This window comes from Myxine glutinosa, chromosome 1 (genome assembly GCF_964187855.1).
Source record: "Myxine glutinosa chromosome 1, kmMyxGlut1.1, whole genome shotgun sequence".
NCBI lineage: Eukaryota > Metazoa > Chordata > Myxini > Myxiniformes > Myxinidae > Myxine > Myxine glutinosa.
The window spans coordinates 41,643,629-41,664,061 of record NC_136261.1 but is presented as its reverse complement, the minus strand read 5'-3'; the positions used below and the strand labels follow the sequence as shown (position 1 = coordinate 41,664,061).

The 20,433-nt window shown below is 42.7% G+C and overlaps 1 protein-coding gene across 1 annotated transcript in view; it reads right to left on the bottom strand.

Moving 5' to 3' along the window:
* Positions 1-268: 268 nt before the first annotated feature.
* The window catches only part of LOC137423109 (poly(U)-specific endoribonuclease-A), a 56,484-nt gene continuing 36,319 nt past the window's right edge, over positions 269-20,433 (bottom strand). The window contains exons 5-7 of the mRNA XM_078771136.1: positions 11,034-11,140; positions 6,970-7,123; positions 269-1,399 (exon numbers count right to left, since the gene is read on the bottom strand). Of these exons, the coding sequence (XP_078627262.1) occupies positions 1,142-1,399; positions 6,970-7,123; positions 11,034-11,140 (519 nt within the window). The 3' untranslated portion in view covers positions 269-1,141. The remainder of the gene's footprint in view (positions 1,400-6,969; positions 7,124-11,033; positions 11,141-20,433) is intronic.

The window sequence follows — 20,433 nt, the reverse complement described above, 5'->3', positions numbered from 1 at the left end:
TGTACGTGATAAACAAAGAGCGCGGTTCGTAGATCGTAAATCCATGAGTGCCGTGGGCATCGGGTCACTGGGTGCGGCGTAAAAGGGATAACAAAGTCGAGTCCTTACGGTATTATTATATAGATTCTGTGAGGACAAACAAACAGACAGACAGACAAACAGACAGCCAGACAAACGGATTCAAATGCAATACCTTCTCCTCAGGCGAGGATAATAACGCAAATCTGCTGACGATGTGCGGAGCGGTGAGAGGTAACAGGAAACGGGACAGACACCATCTTTTTATTGATATTGGATCACAATACAGTGGATGAAAAGAGGGATACAGACCATTTCATGGCTGGAATAATAAAGTCGGTAAAATGTAATCTACATATTATGGGTACAAGGGAATGATTGGACTTACTACCATCCAATTGAAATGAAAAAAACAAGAATCTCTCACCAAATCTAGAAATTGTGGATTCCTAACAAAGCCTGAGTAAAATGGAAAGCTGCAACAAAGAAGTGTATAAGAGCTATCATACCTGTATGAAAAATGTACACAATTACCGTAATTAACAAATAGCAATATTGTTCCTGGTTTAATAGTGGTTGAGCAAACAAGAGCCAATTTCATTAACCAATCACAGACCTCGTTACAAACATGTCGAGCAAGGGGCAAATCTCACGTAGTACTACTGTGTTCAAAAAGTATCCGACCTTTATTTTTCGTGGGTAAAAAAGAAGAAGCTAGGGAGGCGTTGATTGGTGCACGTATGTAGGCGATCCGAATGCACACGCGTGAATTTTTTCCCACCTGCAGAAGCTGTCATTCGACGGCAGACCGCCGATGAGTGAGGACATGTAAGTGAGCGCCGTCGTCGGATACGTATACAAAACATGGTCGCTAACTTGTTGGGAAAGTACAACTGACGCGCTGAGAAATACAAAGGTGGTGGTCCAGGTATGGTAGAGTCATACAAGTTTGGGTAACAATAACGTGGTCGAAGCTTAGATTTTGAACAAACTTCCTGGTCATGTGACCCGTTATATGCTCCGGTTTGCCAAAAAAAGGAAACTTTAGAAACAAACTTTTAAGGTTAATCTTCTTCACTTTTCTGCCTGAATTCAGGAATTTCAAAAAATGAAACTCCAGGGCCTACACCGGAAGGTTGCTCTCCAGCAGCATGGGATATGTGGACCCGATGTGGGAACCACTGCGATGGCACACTAGATCAAAACGGTACTCGTCCACCTGGATGCGATACTTAGACGAATGCTCGGTGCCGAGAAGGAAGGCGACGGTGTACAAGGCCATCTCAAATTCGGGACTCGTGCCTATAAAAGAACTTCCTTTTGGCTTCACTGCTTGTTTCCAGCTGAACTGCAGGGTCAACAGATGGTCTTCCTCGTCAGGCTGAGGGTGAAACGAATAAATGGGTAGAGAGCACACAAGAGCAGAGAGCAAAAGCAGGAAGGAGGAAAGGAAGTTACTGAAGGGGAAGAAAATGCAACAAACCTCAAAAAACAAGGTAAATCGACGTAAAAACAAACCCATCCGTGTTCATCACATCAACTCCATCAGCAAAACAAAATCAACATCTTCTGAAGCAAAATCCTCCCACTTAACCTCGCAAAGGAATCTCCACATTGCAAGTTTTCTTGAGGTTCACGTCTACGAGGTACCGTGGTTTTCTCCGTTCAAGCATGAGGGAAACAACTTTTATCTTTTACCCAAAGCAGCCATGAGATGACGCCTCGGCTCCGTTATCTGTACTAGAGGCACCCGCTCCCTAAGGGGGGAGGGGGGTATCTTACAATCTTTGAACTATTAATACCATGGCAGAGTACCTGCCCCACTGCGATGTTGTGCCAAGCATGCAACTCTTCTGACGCATCCCTTTATTTGGGTGGTGTATAGGTAACAGACCGCTGTCCTGATCACTCCCAAAAAAATCATCATACTAAAATACACATTTTGGTGTCTGTCTGTCTGTCTGTCTGATGATTTTTTGACTGCAATATATTCCGTCGTTACTTATCCAATCTCAACTAAACTTGACAGGATGACGAAGGGTTACACAATGAAGGTTGTAGCACATTAATTCCCCCCCTTCCCCCAAGGGGGTTTTCTCCCCCGAACGGGTTTTCCCCACCATTGCCGTCAATGTGGTTGCATGTGAAGGTGTATATCCATGTTAAATTAACTTTATCGTGGCGTTTTTCCAAAGCCGTTTCTTACAACAAAACAAACGATAATAGCATAATATTAATGTTATTACAAAACAATATTAATACCAATAATATCCCACCTCCCAATGGGTTTTTCCTCCTTGAACAAACGTCGACTCAACATTTATAAATAGCTTATCATGGCGTTTTCGTGGGAGCAACGCCCAACGGCGTCCATCGGAAGTAAAAATATTATAAACCACAAACACATATGATTAGCTTTTTAAACAGTAGCTAATGCTATTTATAACACTAAATGAAGAAATTTGGAGGAATCTCGACATCCGTGAGGTAAATTTTACTGATAGAACTGAGGGAAGATCTACTGTGCTCTATATATCCCACAGGGTTGATTTAAAAACATGACCCTTCCTGGCGTGGCGTTTTTCATGGCGAAATTTTGAAACTCGCTCTTGCTGTTTAACACGAAACTGAAAGGGAGGCAGCCCGTGGTGTGCAACATTTGCCAAGCAGCTAGCTAGCGCTTGCCAAGCCAGCCGTTCCTTAATGGTTTTGAATGGAGTGCTTGCTCGAATATTTAAACCACTTGGCGATCTCTCCACAAGAAACTTGGTAAATGAACACACACCCAATGTTCTTGAGACCCGACCAGAGATCGACTGTAATCTATATACCCCAAAGAGGAATGACCCTTCCTGCCGCTCCCGTAGTGAGCGGGTGTACGAGTAAAAGAAATAACCCGGGTTACGTACATGAAGCAAAAACATGTGCACTGTGAATATGAATAAATAAAGTCTTTCGTAGTTATACAGCTCCCAAAATTCTAATTGCACCCCTCCTCCCCCCCAAAGGAAGAAAATGCAAAGATGGCCAGAAATCGTTATTTTTCAAAACTTGATGGAATCAAACGAAACTTTAGTAAACACACCTTCAGGGTTTCCTGAGTATCCCCTGAAAATTTCAGCTTCCTTGGTCAAATCCTCTCGGAGGTGTAGATAAGACATACAACATACAACGTATGTACTGTACGTTAGTAGACAACATACATTAGGACAAAGACATTAGTAGAGGTCAGTTAACTTTTTACCTCCACCACCGAAGGTGGATGGAGGTTATGTTTTCACCCTGTCTGTTTGTCTGTTTGTTTGTCTGTCTGTGTTTGTCTACAATGCCCCCGTCCATACAGAAATGGACTGTGAACAAGATATCTCTAAAAAATTGTGGACGGATTCGGACTAAATTTGGCAGAGAGGTAGCGTATGTGACAAAGACAAAATTATTAGATTTTGGTGAAGATCTGGATCAGAGAATTTTAAAAGTGATTCGTCACCAATGGGAGAGAGGGCTAAAAACGATATATAGCAGGATATCTCAAAAAGTTATGGATGGATAGGAATGATAATTGGTGGAGAGGTTGCGCATGTGACACGATCTAACCCTAACCGTAACAACCCTAACCCTAACCGTAACTAACAACTAACGCGAACCCTAACCCGATTTGTTAGGGTTAGGGTTAGGTTAGTTGTTAGTTAGGGTTAGGGTTAGGGTTGTTAGGGTTAGGGTTAGCGTTAGGGTTACGGTTAGGTTTAGGGTTAGGGTTATGGTTAGAATGTGTCACATGCGCAACCTCTCCACCAATTATCGTTCTTTTCAATATATCATCAATAAGTTCTTTCAATTTTGGTGAAGATTCAAATCCGGATCCGGATCAAATAAATTTTTAAGTGATTTCCACCATTGAGTGACGGGGTTAAAAACGAGATATAGCACAATATCTCAAAAAGTTGTGGACGGATTTGGACGAAACTTGGTGGACAGGTTGTGTGTGTGACGAGACCGAATCGACTAGATTTTAGTGAAGATCTGAATATGGAGTCGGATACGAGAATTATTTAATTTTAAAGTGATTTTTCACCATTGAGAGATCGGGCGAAAAGTGATATATAACGTCATATTAAAAAAAAGTTATGGACGAGTTATAACTACGCTTGGGGGATGAGTTGGTTAGGTGACAAGAACAATCCGATTAGATTTTGGTTCAGGTCCGAATCCAGATCCAGCCTATCAGTGGGATACAAAACATAAACTGTTCAGCCTGGCGGAGGTGTGCTCTCTACCGATTGCCGTTCTAGTTTAATATGAATTACAAGGCCATTGGTAGATAACGTAGAAATGTAAATAGCCCATGGGATTTCAACCTGGGTAATCGACCATCATGCGCCATTGGATCAGATGGAAACGGTAAACAGGCCAACCCAAATGCTTGATGAAAAGGATGTGGTCCTGGCCTTAAGAGAAAAAGAAAATGAAGAACACCACCTGGACAAAATACAGGATATTCAACGCAATCAAAAATGAATTCCAGCAGGACAAGGTCCATGAAGTTTGGGTGAATATCCTCAAAAAAATACCGATTTTTAGCAAACCATCCAAGTCATCCGATGCCAACCCCAACAGTGAGTCGACGGCATTGCCAGTGTATTTGGCAGGAATATCACCATAGGCCTTACACTTGGGAGTCATTCTGATTCTTGATAGAAAAGATCTTAGTTAGGCCGAATGAGTCACTCAGGAAGCCTTCAATTTGCAAAGCGAGTTCGGTTACAGATCAAACAGGGTCGACGTTTGGCTGCACTCCCATTGGCGCAGGCCAAGGATCAAAGTACTTTGATTGAAGCAATATGGAGTGTTGTTTGTACCACTCGAAGTACTGAAAAGGGGTCGCTCTGCCAAGGCACCTGATGTGATTGAAACGTTCCCTTTTAGGCCTCCGGAAATGATGCAACCACATCGGTTTGGAATGAAGACCGCGTGCAACCGAATCGTCCGGATATGACGCAACCACATCGGGTTCGAATGAAGACCGCGTGCAACCGAATCGTCCGGATATGACGCAACCACATCGGTTTCGAATGAAGACCTCAGGCTACTGAATTGTCTTGAGACAGAGAAACAAACTACTCGCCTGCGACGATGCGATCGGTTCACGTGCAACTCTCTCTTTCGGAAAAGAGCCCGTCATCGGGTATCATTGAAAAATCCGATTGAAAAATCAGATCCATAATATACGGATAATAAAAAGCCTTTTTTTAAATGTAAAAGGATGTAGGGATGTTATGCCATAAAGTATGTAACGGTAGGGACGGTCACCACAAACTATCATGTGAAACCATCCTTACTTTTTCAATAATGGTCATTCCTGCAAATGACACTCACTTATATATTGATCTGGATTTGAGTTCACGATCACCTACAAACACGGAATCTGAGTGTGTGTTTGTGTGTGTTGTTGGTTGTTATCTCCATATACAGGTTTCAGAAGGTGGAACAGAGCCTCACCAGGTCTCAAGGTATCCACACCTTCTTGTGTGCGTGCATTTATGTGTGTGTGTGCATGTATAGGTGTACGTATGTGGGTATGTAATTTTTATACTTGGGCTAAGGCTCGTAATAAAGCTAACACACACACACACACACACACACACACACACACACACACACACACACACACACACCTCGTTTTTTCATTTCTGTTCCTCACAATTCTATCTCACTCTTTTATACACACACACACACACACACACACACACACACACACACACACACACACACACACACACACACACACACACACATATATACACACACACACACACACCTCGTTTTTTCATTTTTGTTCCTCACAATTCTATCTCACTCTTTTATACACACACACACACACACACACACACACACACACACACACACACACACACACACACACACACACACACACACACACACACACACACACACACACACACACACACACACACCTCGTTTTTTCATTTCTATTCCTCACAATTCTGTCTCTCTTACACACACACACACACACACACACACACACACACACACACACACACACACACACACACACACATACACACACACACACACACACACACACACACACAATGGAGGTGGATACTTTGAGACCGGGTATGTCTCCGATCTATCTCCTGAAACCCACCCACGTGTGGAGAGAGCAGCCAACAGCAGCAACTTGTACGTGCACACACACGAAGATAGATACTTTGAGACCTGGGAGGGCTCCGTTCCACCTTCTGAAACCCACATATGGAGATAACAATCGAGACAAACACTTAACACAGACACTGAGCTTGGGGGAAGTGCCATCACTACCGTCACTTCCCAGAATACTCTGGCTACCAGAGGCGTCATAACAATGGCGCCGTTTTTCTCACCCTATTCAGTGGGGACATTTCCTCAAGAGGAATTTCCTCCCCATGGATGCCAACCGATGGGGATTGTCGGTGCTCTATCTTTTTCAAGCAAGGCAGCAGCACGTACCATTTTTAAAGTCTTTGGTATGACATAAACCGGTCCAAACCGGATGGGTGTTTTTAGGAGACACCATCTCCTCACTGGATGGCCGTTGGCTCCCTGCCGGTGCTCATCCGCCCTTTGCCAGGTGTTGTCTTTGGTCCTGGCAAGGTGGCACAGTCACCTCCACACTAGCAAAGCCAGTGAGGGGTGTCGGTTTAGCATGGGTGGTTTCGTACTCTTCGCGGTCGAAGAAACTCTGAGGTACCATTAAGAATTGGGGGCACTAATTGCAGAAACAAGCCTGACAACAGCTGTAAGCGAATATACTGTGAGCTCAGGGTAAATTGGGAAAGACAGTAAAATGCTGCGATAAGGAAAGGCAGCATTCCCCCAAAAATTCGTTACCAAATAAAAAGCAACAAATTCCATCATCCTGTCTGGAATAATTGGGCGAGCATCAAGACCCACCCGACTCCTCGAGCGACGAGCATGGTGGCCCAGGTAGTCGACATTGCCGCGTTTCTCCTGGAGATAAAACTGGATCCAGTTGTGGAAACCGATGACCTCGTGCGCTTTACGCGTCTCGCCGACAAACACGTGCTCAAAACCAGAAGAGTCGTTTCTGTGTGGGGCAAAGGAAGGAACAAAGTGATTGCTCCGTGTTCGATATGATAACAGGTGAACTATACAAGTGGCCCAACTTGCCAGCCCTCAAGGTACAATACTGTCTCGTAATGTCCTTCATCTTGCATGCGATTGATGTGCTATGCAGGATATAATAAATAAATAAATACCAAGCAGTTTCCGGATTGTACTCCGGCTTCAAGGCACCTGTCTGTGTAGAAGTTGCAAGCAAGTGGATTCTCTATGCAGCATCTCCTCGCACTAAAACCAGTTGAACTCTATCCGATTTCAACTTCACCGGGGATTGTGCCAGGCACCAAACATCTCAGAAGATTGATGGAATACTGCTCTGCCCTTTGGGCTGGCGCTCCTGCCTCTCACCGAGCTGCTCCTGCCACACACCTGGCTCAGCTTCACGCTGAAGAAACCAGGAATCTTAGAAAGTAAACTGCCCCCTGGGGAATCACAGGCAGGGTGAGGCATCTATGAGGACTCCGTTCATTGGACCGGACATTACGTTGGGGACCCATCTGCCAGCAGTCGTCAGTGGACGTTAAGCATCCCACGGTGTCTTTCCACGCAGGGGAGGCTTATTCATGCCTTAGTGAGCACTGGACAAACGACCGCACAACCACCTGTTGTGATTTTTGCTTTGAGACTACTTCGGCAACCCAATACCTGACTTTGAGGGATGGGGGAGAGAGAGACCAGAGAGACCAAACGAGGGATGGGGGAAAGAGAGACCAGAGAGACCAAACGAGGGATGGGGGAGAGAGAGACCAGACAGACCAGACAAGGGATGGGAGAGAGAGAGACCAGAGAGACCAGAGAGACCAGACGAGGGATGGGGGCGAGAGAGACCAGAGAGACCAAACGAGGGATGGAGGAGAGAGAGACCAGAGAGACCAGACAAGGGATGGGAGAGAGAGAGAGAGACCAGAGAGACCAGACGAGTGATGGGGGAGAGAGAGACCAGAGAGACCAGACGAGGGATGGGGGAGAGAGATGGAGATGGGAGAGAATCGACCTCATTCAATCACCATCAACTTGTCACCGTCCATCAATCCCAGAACCTCTACGAATGGCGGCTCCACAATAACCTTGGTTGTGCCTGGGGTATCGTGAGAGCTTCAATCAATCTCCTTTAAAAATGACTAACTTCCAGTAAGGAATGTTGGAACCAAAGCCTTTGCATTTTATTAATTTGTGAAATTTTTGAAGCAAACAGCAACTGTGACTGCATCAGCTGTGTCGTTATGGTAAATATCGTGCATTTGTTTTTCCTACCGGAGAAACCACATTAACCACAAGCGCATGCGTTTCCACTTTCCAATGCACTAAGACTTTCGAAATGTCAAGTTAAATCGCTCTGTTTCAAGAGAACGCACGGGGTAGAGCAGCTGAATACAGAATCAGTCCTCATTAGTAAGGAAAACTGGAAATTTGGAAGGAGTGGTCTTAAAAGTGGGGGACATGGTACAAACGGGGGTAAAAGGATCATGGTTTTGGATGGGGGTGAGGGGGTGATCTGAGATGGTGGTAAACAGGTGTCTTGAAGACCTGGAGGGAAGAATGACATTGAAGAGAATGTGGAAGTCGATTCCACAGGCCGGAAAAAAGAGGAACAAATAAGTGGAAGTGACAAGTAATTCTGAATTTTATGGGTTTCACCAGAAGGCCGTGGTCAATAGTGGACCACGGGCACCCTGCAGAGACCCTGAGAGGGGGGAGGGGTGGGACAAAGCAGGGAAAGTGCAGAGGGTGCAAGACCAGAAAGGATGTGGTAAAAGACAGAGAGACCACTGACCTGTCTGTGATGGAAAAATGACAGGCACAGACTCAGCTTTATCATGGAAGTTTCCAATGATCTTGAAGGCCTTGATTTCCACGGTGGCAAGCTGGGCAAGATGTGAGGCAGGGGTGCCAGCCCAGAAGGGATTGCAGTTCCACATTAAGCTGCGGATCAAGGCCTTGTAGGTGCATTGGTGTTCAGGTGTGCCAAGGAAGGACATTGTACGACGGAGGATGCCCAGACGGTGACTAGCTGGATTGGATTTGATGGATCCCATTACCTTATTGGTGACTGAAAGTAAGCTGACAGGTCTGTAGGTGAGGGGATCAATTTTTGCACCTTTTTACCCTGCACTCCAGAAGCGAAAAACAGGGTTATGCATTCGGGTGAGTACGTGTGTACGTGCGTACCTGCATTTTAAAAATTCATTTTCTCAGCCACTCTTGGTCCAATTGACACTAAATTTATCATAGGAGCGCCTCTGCCTGTAGATTTGTTTTATTCATAATTATTACGTCATAGGTCACATGGTACCAATGCCATCATCGAAAAACGTTACACCTCTATATCTCCGAAACAGCTCAATGGAAAAATTGAAACATTGCTCATTGTGAAGTACTCCCCATGGGGAATAAGATATGTCAATGATGATGTCACCGGTACCTTAATTATGACGTCATAATTCGACAAGTACAACGCTTGATCCGATCAGTATGAATTATTTTTTCTCTGCAACTGTTGGTCTGATGGACACAACATTTTCACCAGAGGTGAAATTCACACCATTTCACCGTATCATATTTGAATCATAATTATGACGTCATAGGTTACGTGGTACAGGTGCCATCATGGAAAACCCGAAAAACGTTGCACCTGTATATCTCCAAAACCGCTCCATGGAAAAAAATTGAAACGTGGCTCATTGTAAAGAACTCCGCATGGGGAATAGGTGATGTTAACGATGACGTCATTGGTGCTTTAATTATGACGCCGTAATTCAACAGGGACAACGCTTAGTCTGATCTGTTTAAAATTTCTTGAACGTGATCTACACAACAATTATATTAGAGATTATAAATTAATGATGAAATTTCTCGGTCTGGCAGACATATTGGATCAAAAAAAACCAAAACCCTTCATAAACAGAAGAGTTGGCTCACATCAAGTTGACTGCGCAGGGTAAGTATTCTTTGAATACCGTCTAGTTATGTAAAGCAGTGATGTTGGTGGATTTCCAAGCAGATGGAAGATGACCTAGTGCAAATGATAGGGTGAAAAGAGCAGACAGGAAGTGCAAGAGTGGCAGGGCAGGTTTTAGGACATGATGTATGTTTTTAGGACATGATGTCTGTTTTTACGACATGATGTCTGTTCAAGGCATGATGCCTTGAAGATGTCTGTTTATTTTTTTAAACAATTAATGAAAATGTTAGACTCAGCATAACCACATATACACCCACCTGGGCACATTTATTACTGTGCCTTTGCTTATGCATGAGTTAAGCAATCTTGGGGTAACATTTAAAACACCAAATAGTGATGTTATTGAGAGTCATTATGGATATGAGGAACCTATATGCTAATTATGTTTAGGAAAAAAAATTAAGAAGAGGAGGGGAGAAAGAAAAATGGATTGATGCAGGGACGAATAAAAGAAGAGGAAATGGGATATTTGGAGAAGCAGGGAGAGGGGTAAGGGCAAGGGGGGGACCGTCACTCAAAAAAGGGCAGTTCGCAGTGGTTATAAGTTTACATGAACACAGTCATGGACATACAATAACTGTTTGTCAATCTAGATTCCTCAGGACAACTTTAATTCTGAAAAAACATGAAGCACAAGAACAAAAAGCAGGGCATAAAGCCACACATAAAGTCTCTGTTGACAATGACAGACAAAAGCAAAGAAGGAAATAAAAATAGAAAGAGGAAGTTAGAAAACAAATAAGAATGGGGAGTGTAAAAAAAGAGGAAGAAGAAAGGCCGGCAAAGATAAATTCCCACAAAGCTCTGGATACAAGCTATGAGAGTGACGAGATAGACAGCACACAAAACGGTGGGTCACCTTATCTTCGAGCCAAACGAATTCCCCATACGTGCCCACAAGTTTAAGCCTCACCCGGTGCCACGTCCATACAGATCGAACCATATCTTGTACAACTGCCACTTGAACTGTCTTGGGTCAGCACTGGCGAGATTCTTCTTCACCAGGAAAGGGTGTGCAATCTGTGAGAACACCAAAAACAGAATATGTGTGTGTTATATAATACATATATAATATATAATAAATGAATGAATGAATGAATGAATGATCGTTTTAAGGCCATTTTCCCCGCTAGAGTGGGGGTTAGCCTTGCGGGCCCCATGACAATCATGGTTCCCTGTTTGAGGCAATGTTTTTTTTAATGGCCAGATGCCTCGACCGGCCTCGCCACCTAGCCTATAACCTTCCTGGGGCCCGTCCCGACATTTTTAGTTCTTTTTGAATGAATTTACTACTATAATTCAGCTTTTACTCGTGGCCGTAGACGATTGACTACTATAATTCAGCTCAGCTTTTAATTACGATATGGGCCCAGCCCGGCCGAGGTGGCCCTCGACCGGCCTCGCCACCTGGCCCATAACCTTCGCAGGGCCCGTCCCCACATTTTTGGTTCTTTTTGAATGCATTTACTACTATAATTCACCTTTTACTCGCGGCCATAGAAGATCGACTACAACAATTCAGCTCAGCTTTTAATTGTGAAATTGGCCCAGCCCGGCAGAGGTGGGCCTCGACCGGCCTCACCACCTAGCCTATAACCTTCCCGGGGCCCGTCCCGACATTTTTTGTATTGGAGGTTTCCTCCTATCTTTCACCGTTCAGGAGATTAGCACATGCAAACAAACAAACAAAAACTTTCTTTGATATATATATCAAATATATATCATATATTTTTTAAATATATTTTTCATATATTTTATATATTTTTTTATATATTTTATATATTTTATATATTTCATATATTTTTCATATCATATATTTCATTTTATATATTTTTATATATATATATATATCAAAAATATATATAATATATAAATATATTTTTTTACCTGTTATATACCAAAACCAAAACCCTTCCACGGTGGCAAGATGTTACTGCTCTCCCAATATTTATATTATATATATATATATAGGAAAGATATATAATATAAATATTGGGAGAGCCGGAGAGAGGAGGGGAGGGGAACAGCGCCTTCCCCCTCTCCCCTTCACCTCCCCCTCCCCCTCCGGCTCTCCCAGGGTCAAACTCGGTATCGTTGTGAGCGCACGGTTCAGCCCTTCAAGAAAAAGTTTATTTTGTAAAAATCGAACCACGCGTTAAAAAGATATAGGCCATGGGCCACATATGGTGCACGAGCATCCCCCCCACCTCTAAACCAAACCAACTTTTTTTGAAGCCCAGAGGCATACTAAACACGATTCCAAATGTTACCAAGAAAAATTTAGGGATGCAATGCCCATTTCGGCTCAACAAAGTAGGGTACCCTCATAATTATGCCGACGCTCTCCGACGTCGACCGAACTTTGACTACTGATTATAATCTTCCACCAGAGGCCTCAAATAGCTCCTATTTCAATATATGATATACCAAATGAAAGATTATGAGCTGTTCTTTTTGAATATGTGGTAAATGAAACTATTGGGACAACTAGTTAAATAAACAGCTCTGCGGAACACAATAATTCAACCCGCGACTGCTTCTTCAATGAAATATTGGTATTTATTTCACAATCAGATTTTTTAACATTTATTTACATGGAAACTTTTCAATGTTGTATTAATCTCTTCATCGTGTATTACATTTGCTTTCAGGCGATACCTTCATATTTTTTCTAACAAGAGCCAATCTGAAATAACAGCCATTTGAATGTTTTAGATTCAACGTTGTGGAACGTTAACATGCACTATATTGAATCCAGTTATGCAGGCAATACCCATCGGCATGATCCCGTAATGTTTTTATATGCATTGTAATTAATTGATTCACTTTTTAGATCACAAGAAAAATTGTCACTAGCTAGCAAAATCCAAATTTGCCACCAAAAGTGACATGACAGTGCCCTCTCCTACAACTATGGGGATTGTCACTAAAAGAAATGAATATGTAACCCATGCCTATTTTAGTTGCATTTCAGAACCAGTGAAGTCGATCAACACTATGTGATTACCACATTCGACTTGGGGGTATGCATGAAGGCATTCCCCCTGATATGGAACAACCCAATACGATACGAGAGACACATCGTGTTGATTGGAACCTTTCATCTCGCCTGCGCATATCTGAAAGTGATCGGCAAGAAGATGTTTGGCTCTGGTCTGTCTGATATCCTGCTAGAAGCTGGGTTGATTGGTTCTGGTTCACTGACAGGTGTGATGACTGGAAAACATTATGAAAGAGCAATGCATTGCCACAAGGTCATGTTAGAGTCACTGCAACGACTACTCATGGAACAGTTCAGCAAACAGGACAATGCTGACCTTCTGATGACCAGTCTCCCTGATGACTCAAGGGATAGACTAACACATTTGATTGATTCGCCAAATGCGGAAAACCTGAACGCAGTTCTATCTGACGAGAGCATCACTGAGCACATCAAGCGATATGCCAAATTTTGCAGTGAAGTTCGATCTGGAAAGCTAGGGAAAACAGCTCAGCTGTGGATTAGCTACATGGATCATTTTGGTCTCGTACTATCGCTGATTGAGGCAGTAAAGGTGAACAACTTTCAGCTCTACTCTCAGTGTATCAGCCAGATGAGCGACTTGTTTTTCAGCTTTGGAGCACAAAACTATGCTCGCTACACGACCTTCTTTTCAGTCTTCATAGCCAACATAGAAACATCTCATCCTGGAGCAGAGGAACTCCTTGAGAGGGGTGCCATAAGTGTGGCACGTTCGTTTATCCCTGGCAATAGGTGTGACGTGGACAAGACCATGGAAGAAACGTTTATGCGTCATGCCAAGTCTCATGGTGGTGGAGGTACAGGAATTTCAGGTATAATGACGAATTACAGTGCCTACCAGCGCTGGGTGAGAACCATACATGCAAGGTCGCAGTATGTTAATGCTACTCTCAGCATGGCAAATATGCTGGCCGACTCTGGAGAGGGAATGAAACATCGAGACGTTCGCCCCACAGAGATCCTTCGAAGTGAGAAAAATGTTGTGAAAACTTGCGAGGCTATTGAAAGCTTCTTGAATCCATTTGACGTGGAAACCAAAGATAAACTCCTGATCCTTTCGTCTGGTGCAGCAGCATCGGATGATGTTGTCAAGGACGTACTAGCAGCTGAGAACCTGGGCAGACGTGCTAAAGAAGCATTCATTATCGAGCGACTCCAGACTGACAGCAAGTTCTTTGAGCCCGTAAAACGAATGAACTTGCGGACATTGGGAAGCATGAACAAGGTATCAATCATCAGCTCAGGAAAGCAAAAAGTCATACAATACAAACAACAAGGCAATGTTGCTTTCAAGCTATTCATGAAGTCTCAAAACGAAGGACTACAACTCGATCTCAAGGAGCTGATGACGTATCCCCTGACTCCAGTTTCTTACAGCCTTGGGACTTCAGATGGATTTCTCGCGAAAACAGACAAGAGTAAAGCCTTTCACCACTTGACCAAGGAGTGTGAGAATGCCATCATACCACCAGAGAACGACACCCTCACTGTGCATGATGGCAATGCATGCTTCTACTATCTCAAAGATCTTCCCGGAAGCTTCAGTGAAATCTGCTCTAAAGTTTTTGACACCATGTCAAACACTCACAACGTCATATTCAGCACAGACATGTACCTGCCAACCTCTGTTAAAGCAATGGAACGGAAGAGGAGAGGTGTTGGGAACAAATTGATCATCAAAGGAGGAGCGACCAAGAAGCCTCCAGACTGGAAACAGTTCCTGTCAAATGACGAGAACAAACTTCAATTTATCCAGATGTTGCTCAGGTTGTGGAGAACGGATGAGTATGCCTCAAAGCTTCATGGACGAAACGTGATACTGATATGTGATGGGGTGCCACATAAGCTGACATCTGAAGATGGGACAACAACTTCATCACACTTATTAGATTCGATGACCTCATCACAAGAAGAAACAGACTCGAGGATTATACTCTACTGTGAGTATGCTCAAAGCAAGAACTTCAACTATGTGCGAGTGAAAAGTCCTGACACAGACGTCTTCTTCATTCTATTGCACTATGCACACCGACTGGCTGATATCACAGTCCTCTTTGACACAGGAACAGGGAATAAAAAGAAGCTGATCAATATCTCAGAACTGGCCCATAACTACTCCCACGAATACTGCACGGCTCTCATGGCTCTGCATGCCTTTTGCGGCTGTGATACAACAAGTGCATTCAGAGGGATAGGAAAAGTAAAGCCTATGAAAACACTGCTGAAAATCCCTCGATATGTTCCAGTGTTGGCACAGCTGGGTGATACTTGGGACATTCCTTCACAGCTTCTGGATGACCTTGAAGCCTTCACATGTGCCATCTATGGTAGACCAAGGGTTTTAAAAGTGGATGACCTGCGACTCCTCAGGATAAATGAGCTATGTGCTCGTGATGAGATACTAACGCCTTCACAAAACATCGACATGGCCACTTTACCTCCCTGTAGAAGAAGCTTGCTTCAGCACATTGCGCGAGTCAACTATCAAGTGGGAATCTGGAAACGAGCACATATCCCTAAACCTGATGTTCCGCTGGCACACAATGGCCACGGATGGACACAAACAGACGAGCATCTCGAACCTCTGTGGTATGACGGAACTATGTTGCCTGCACAACTCTCGGATCTAGCCCGTACCGTTGCTCCTGGTACAGTCAACGACGACGATAACGACGACGACGACGATGATGATGATGATGCACTCATGGCTGAGAACAGTACCCTGGATGGAGATGAAACAGACAGTGACATAGAATGAACACTAAATCATGTTTATCCATGTTTCAAATTTGTCTATAATAGGGCATGCCCGTACTATATATAAGCTAGGACGTGCCCGTACGTGGGTGCCCGTTCCTTGCCAAAAAAAAAAAAAAAAAAAAAATTTGTGTAGGGGTGTGTGTGTGTAAACATCCTAGGGCGTGCCCGTACGTGGGTGCAAAAAAACATGCGTGCAAACAACAACAACAAAAAAAAACTTTGAAACCACGTGGCAGTAACGACCACAGAACCCCCCCCCCCCCTCTATTTACATGAATGGTTTGGTCCATTCGCAACGACCACAGAACCCCCCCCTCTATTTACATGCAATGGTTTGGTCCATTCGCAACGCCAAAGCGAACGGCGAACGGCTAAATCGCCATAGCTCGGTAAGTACTTGTCCGATTAATTTCAAACCTTGAAAAGGCACATCCTCGGGTCCCCAGCAATATACCTGGCAAGTTTAAAGTATATCGGACCCGTGGTTGTCGAGAAACAGCGGTCACAGACAAACAAACGTACAAACGTACAAACGTACAAACGTACAAATGTACAAACAAACACACAGAGATTACTGGAATTATAGATAGATGTAATTGATTAACCAGATGTGTTCCTGTGTTTTATGTTATATTTGATATGTATAATTCAAAATGAAATGTCTGTGTGTCTGTGACCGCCGATGGCTGTGGGCACCACACCCGGGCAAACGGCTTATTGGTGGGTGGGTGTGTGTGTGTGTGTGTGTGTGTGTGTGTGTAGGTGTGTGTGTTTAGGGGTGTGTGTGTGTGTGGTTTTTTTAGTATTGTGTGTGTAACAAACATGTTTAGCAGAATATGTGTACATTCTCTTTGTCAAAGCTTTGAGGGTTAAGCGATTTTTGGCACTATGTGATGGCCATATTGGATAGAGTCACAACTATTGATTAAAATAAATAAACATGTTTGCTTAGTATCTTGTATTCTCAACAAAAGAAATTTAAAATCAGTTTAGTATATATGCATATAAAAACGTTATGTAATATAGGTATTGCTGTGCAACTGGATTGTTAATATAGTACATGTTAACGTTCCAAAACGTTGAATCTAAAACATTCAAATGGCTGTTATTTCAGATTGGCTCTTGTTAGAAAAAATATGAAGGTATCGCCTGAAAGCAAATGTAATACACGATGAAGAGATTAATACAACATTGAAAAGTTTCCATGTAAATAAATGTTAAAAAATCTGATTGTGAAATAAATACCAATATTTCATTGAAGAAGCAGTCGCGGGTTGAATTATTGTGTTCCGCAGAGCTGTTTATTTAACTAGTTGTCCCAATAGTTTCATTTACCACATATTCAAAAAGAACAGCTCATAATCTTTCATTTGGTATATCATCTATCTATAATTCCAGCAATCTCTGTGTGTGTGTGTGTGTGTCTGTCTGTGTGTTTGTTTGTCTGTGACCGCTGTTTCTCGACAACCACGGGTCCGATATACTTGAAACTTGCCAGGTATATTGCTGGGGACCCGAGGATGTGCCTTTTCAAGGTTTCATATTAATCGGACAATTACTTACCGAGCGATGTCCAAAAAACGATTCAACCAATCAGAGAGCAGCGAACTAGCGCGTGTGCCGAACGTGGCGGACACACTCTGCCTCGGATGGCACATTTGAGAGCGTATTCATTTATTTCACGTTTGCAAACTATGTTGGCGCTATGTTGGCGTTAAACGATGTTTTAAAACTAATAAAAACGAATTTGCGATTCATTCGCTTTCCTGCGCGTTTGTGTACGCGATGGCGATTTCTTTACCAAACTCCGGAAGCCGTTCGCTTTGGACCGAACCATTTCATGTAAATAGAGGGGGGGGTTCTGTGGTCGTTGCGAATGGACCAAACCATTCATGTAAATAGAGGGGGGGGATTGTCACTGTACTCGCAAGCCGTTCGCCGTTCGCTTTGGCGTTGCGAATGGACCAAACCATTTCATGTAAATAGAGGGGGGGGATATAATTTTAGATAGATATATAGTACGGGCATATATATAGTACGGGCATGCCCTAGTATATTGAAATAGGAGCTATTTGAGGCCTCTGGTGGAAGATTATAATCAGTAGTCAAAGTTCGGTCGACGTCGGAGAGCGTCGGCATAATTATGAGGGTACCCTACTTTGTTGAGCCGAAATGGGCATTGCATCCCTAAATTTTTCTTGGTAACATTTGGAATCGTGTTTAGTATGCCTCTGGGCTTCAAAAAAAGTTGGTTTGGTTTAGAGGTGGGGGGGATGCTCGTGGACCATATGTGGCCCATGGCCTAATATGACTGGTTTTGTTCGCCGGCACGTCGGCGCTCGAATCGGTTCGCGATAAAATCCAACACGTCCTTTGTCGGGGTCGTCTGAACCAACCACGGGGCCTAGAAGCCTGGGACTGTTCTCAAAGGTTAGGTCTCGATCATATCTCGTAATGCTGGAAGCTGCACGTCTCTGTCATAATCTTGTGGACCATGACAAGAGATCGTGCGAGTCGCTCGCAACGGCTTCAAGCACTTCCGCATTCGACCATTTCATGAACACCATACGCCCCGCCCATCAAAGCGCGTACGTATTAAAGGAACGTACAGTGGCCCATGTTTCGATTCCCTCCCTCTTCTGCTAGCGCTTCTGCGCTAATTTTAAAACCCGAAGTTTTTTTTAAATTTAAGGTGTGCTGTAGTTGCTCTGAGACGTACTGATTCCGAATATGCCTTTGGTTTTTCTCTGCGATGAGTAGTTCTCGAGTTATAAGACTAAGAGGACAAACAAACAAACAAACAAACATACTTTACTGCTTTATATATATATATATATATATATATATATATATATATATATATATATATATATATATATATATATATATATATATATATATATATATATATATATACATACATACATATACATATATATATATATATATATATATATATATATATATATATACTGTATATATATATATATATATATATATATATATATATATATATATATATATATATACATACATACATACATACATACATATATACAGTCATACCCCGTTTTACGCCGTTTCGACCTACGTCAAATCCGACTTTACGCCACTCTTCTAGAGTAAATTTCAGTTCAGCGAACGTCATTATGTGCAACTTTACGTCACTCCTATGAACGTGAAAAAAACTATTTTTCCTTAAAAATATATTTAAAATAAATAAAATAGTACATAAATTAACAATAAAAGAAGCTAAAAAATAATTTAAAATACACATTTTAAAAAGCACATAAAAATAAAAATAAAAATGTACGTACAGTATACTGTACGTACGCGCAGCTGCTGGTTCTCATTCAAAACAGAGGCGACGTACAGTATTCCTTTACTGTGTCTGTGTTAGCCATGGGTCCTAAGAAGGATAATGCTAGTGTTTCCAAGCGTAATGTGGTTACGATGGAAGATAAGTTAAATCTGATTAAAAGGTATGAAAAAGGTGAAAAAGTGTCGGTGATAGCGCATAGACCTTATCGCGAATCGGAACCGCAATGCGTCATGGGATCGGAAAGGGGCAATAGCAAGTGTACAGCCAATACAAGTCAAGACCTACTCTCAAGTGCCTTGTTGGTATTACACCTAGCGGAACAATTTCATACATTTCCAAACCTACAGGAGGAAACACGTCGGACAAAAAAATTGTAAAGATGACGAACATTGTAGACAAGTTCCAGCCCAGCGATATTTGTATGGTCGATCGAGGTTTCAGCATTCAGGAACTGTTCTTGCATAAGCAGGTTGTTTCTCTTCTCCAATGGGAACCCCCCTTTCCCTCAAATATTTCTTTAAATCGCTGGATTTTAATGCCAAAAAACGCTGAATTTCTTTCACATTAGCCATCTTCCTTTCCGTAAACAGCGTCGATCGTAGACAGACGCTTCCTATTCTGGGTTCGTGTTTACCTTTGCCCCCTTTTCGATCCCATCATGCTTTGTGGTGGAGCGCCCTCTGTTGATATTTACCGATTCGCGATAAGGTGTATGCCTTAGGGCTGCCACGGTCGACGGTATCGACCATCATTCATGATAGGGAACGTATTCTCGCATACGTCACTGAAAAAGCGCCGCCGGATAAGACTGCTAAAATGTGTGTTTGTGTTCAGAAGAGACGCCATGTTTAAGGTGAATAACATAATCTTATTAATTTTATTTATTATTCTCTACAAATTCATTTATTTATCTGTTTTTAGTGTTCTTTAAGGTTTAGCGATAGTTATATACTTTCGCGAGTTATTTACTCTAGTTTTACGGTGTTTGTCTTCATTTTAAGGCATTTTTTTTTCTTCTTTTTTTTCTGTATACAAGATCGAGGCTCGTGAAAGAGCTAAAGGGCATGACGCCCGGTTAACGTCAAAAACCGAGTTACGTCACGGCTTATGGAACCAATTAATGACGTAGGCCGGGGTATTACTGTATATATATATATATATATATATATATATATATATATATATATATATATATATATATATATATCT